Source organism: Fusarium odoratissimum (genome assembly GCF_000260195.1).
Source record: "Fusarium odoratissimum NRRL 54006 unplaced genomic scaffold supercont1.353, whole genome shotgun sequence".
Taxonomy (NCBI): Eukaryota; Fungi; Ascomycota; class Sordariomycetes; order Hypocreales; family Nectriaceae; genus Fusarium; species Fusarium odoratissimum.
In genome coordinates this window covers 1-1334 of record NW_022159039.1, presented here as the reverse complement: position 1 = coordinate 1334, position 1334 = coordinate 1, and the positions used below count along the sequence as shown (strand labels likewise).

At 53.8% G+C, this 1334-nt stretch overlaps 1 protein-coding gene across 1 annotated transcript; it reads left to right on the top strand.

Annotated features, from left to right (window-relative positions):
* Positions 1 to 941: 941 nt before the first annotated feature.
* Positions 942 to 1290, top strand: FOIG_16941 (uncharacterized protein; the record flags this gene model as incomplete). Its single annotated transcript, XM_031218421.1, has 2 exons — positions 942 to 985; positions 1035 to 1290. The coding sequence occupies 2 exons, from the start codon at positions 942 to 944 to the stop codon at positions 1288 to 1290; spliced, it is 300 nt and encodes a 99-aa protein (XP_031051865.1).
* Between the last annotated feature and the right edge of the window lie 44 nt (positions 1291 to 1334).

The following is a 1334-nucleotide window of genomic DNA, read 5'->3' as shown; positions in this document are numbered from 1 at the left end:
CTTAGGTCTTGTATTGTCAATTCATAGGAAGATCACCCACCTAACCTTGCCCATTCCTATCCTGGTGTGAAGTAACTACGACCCTTCCGGGTCGTTGCCTGTTCTCTATGATTGAACGTGATGAACGACTATTCTGACTAGAATCTTGATACTGTACTGTATTAATTGTATCCCTGCTGTACAAACACCCTCCCGTATCACGCCCTGATGCATATTTGGCGGCCCGTATGCCACCGTCCATGCCCATAGTGTGTCCTCGCTTGCCGTTTAAATTGCTTAATTTCTGTGTAAATTGTGTACTACTGGACGGGAAATGCTGCTTCTGATCATTGCATTATGCGCGATGCTGGGTGCATTCTCCCCTGCCACGGGAATGCCGTACCAGCGCTTGTTTAGAGATCGAAAGCCGATGCTGCCTGTTTTCGCCGGACGAGTCCCACTCCTACACCGACAGACCTCGACGCACCCGTACAAACGACTCACACCGAGGGTGACATGATCTATTATGACCTTGGCCTGGGTACCGCTCGCGAATAAATAGTAAATGAGTCTGACACTGTCATAAACAAGACAGCGTTTTCCTTGGAAGCCCAATTCAACGCCGGAGCCACTGGCGGCCTCACATGACAAGTCTCTGCCTCCGTGGTGCAATGCGTGCTGGCGGGAGGGTGAAGGCAATGTGCTTGGCGTCGACGCAAGAGTGCAAGTAGCTGGGAAAGCATGAGGAAGGTCAGGATCTATACAAGCAGACGGCTGTGAAGGGACTGGAAGGGACGGGAAGGAGCGTAAAGGGACAACAGGTCAGCATATATCTCGGTCGATCAGAAGACACATCGAAGTAGTATGTGCTCGTGCATGGCTGACCAGACCTGGGGGGTATGAGAAATGACGGGCAGCCACTCGGAAACGCGCGGCAAAATGATCTATGATTGACCCTATTTATGGCTTGGACGCCTGCCGCCTTTGTGGCGAAGGCTATCATTTGGTCCGCTTCCTCTTCCTCGCCTTGCCCTCGTCGCTTTTGGTTTCCACAGCACCTCCCGCCTTTCCATCAGGGACTTGTTCCCTCCCCTCGTCACTGCAGTGATTGCAGTGATTATGACTGCACTGGCTGCGAGACGAACCATCACGTCCCGCTTGCGCTCCCGTCCCTTGTGTCAGGCGCTCTGCGCGGGCCTTGTTTTCGGCTTGGAGCTCGCGAAGTTGCTGCCCCAAAGCCCTGTTCTGGCCAATGAGCTCGGCCAGCGTGGCACCAATCTCCCCGTCGAACAGGCCGCTGGCGATGTCTAGAGCTTAGGCGGAGGTGAGAGTGAGAGTGAGGGTGTGATGACCCT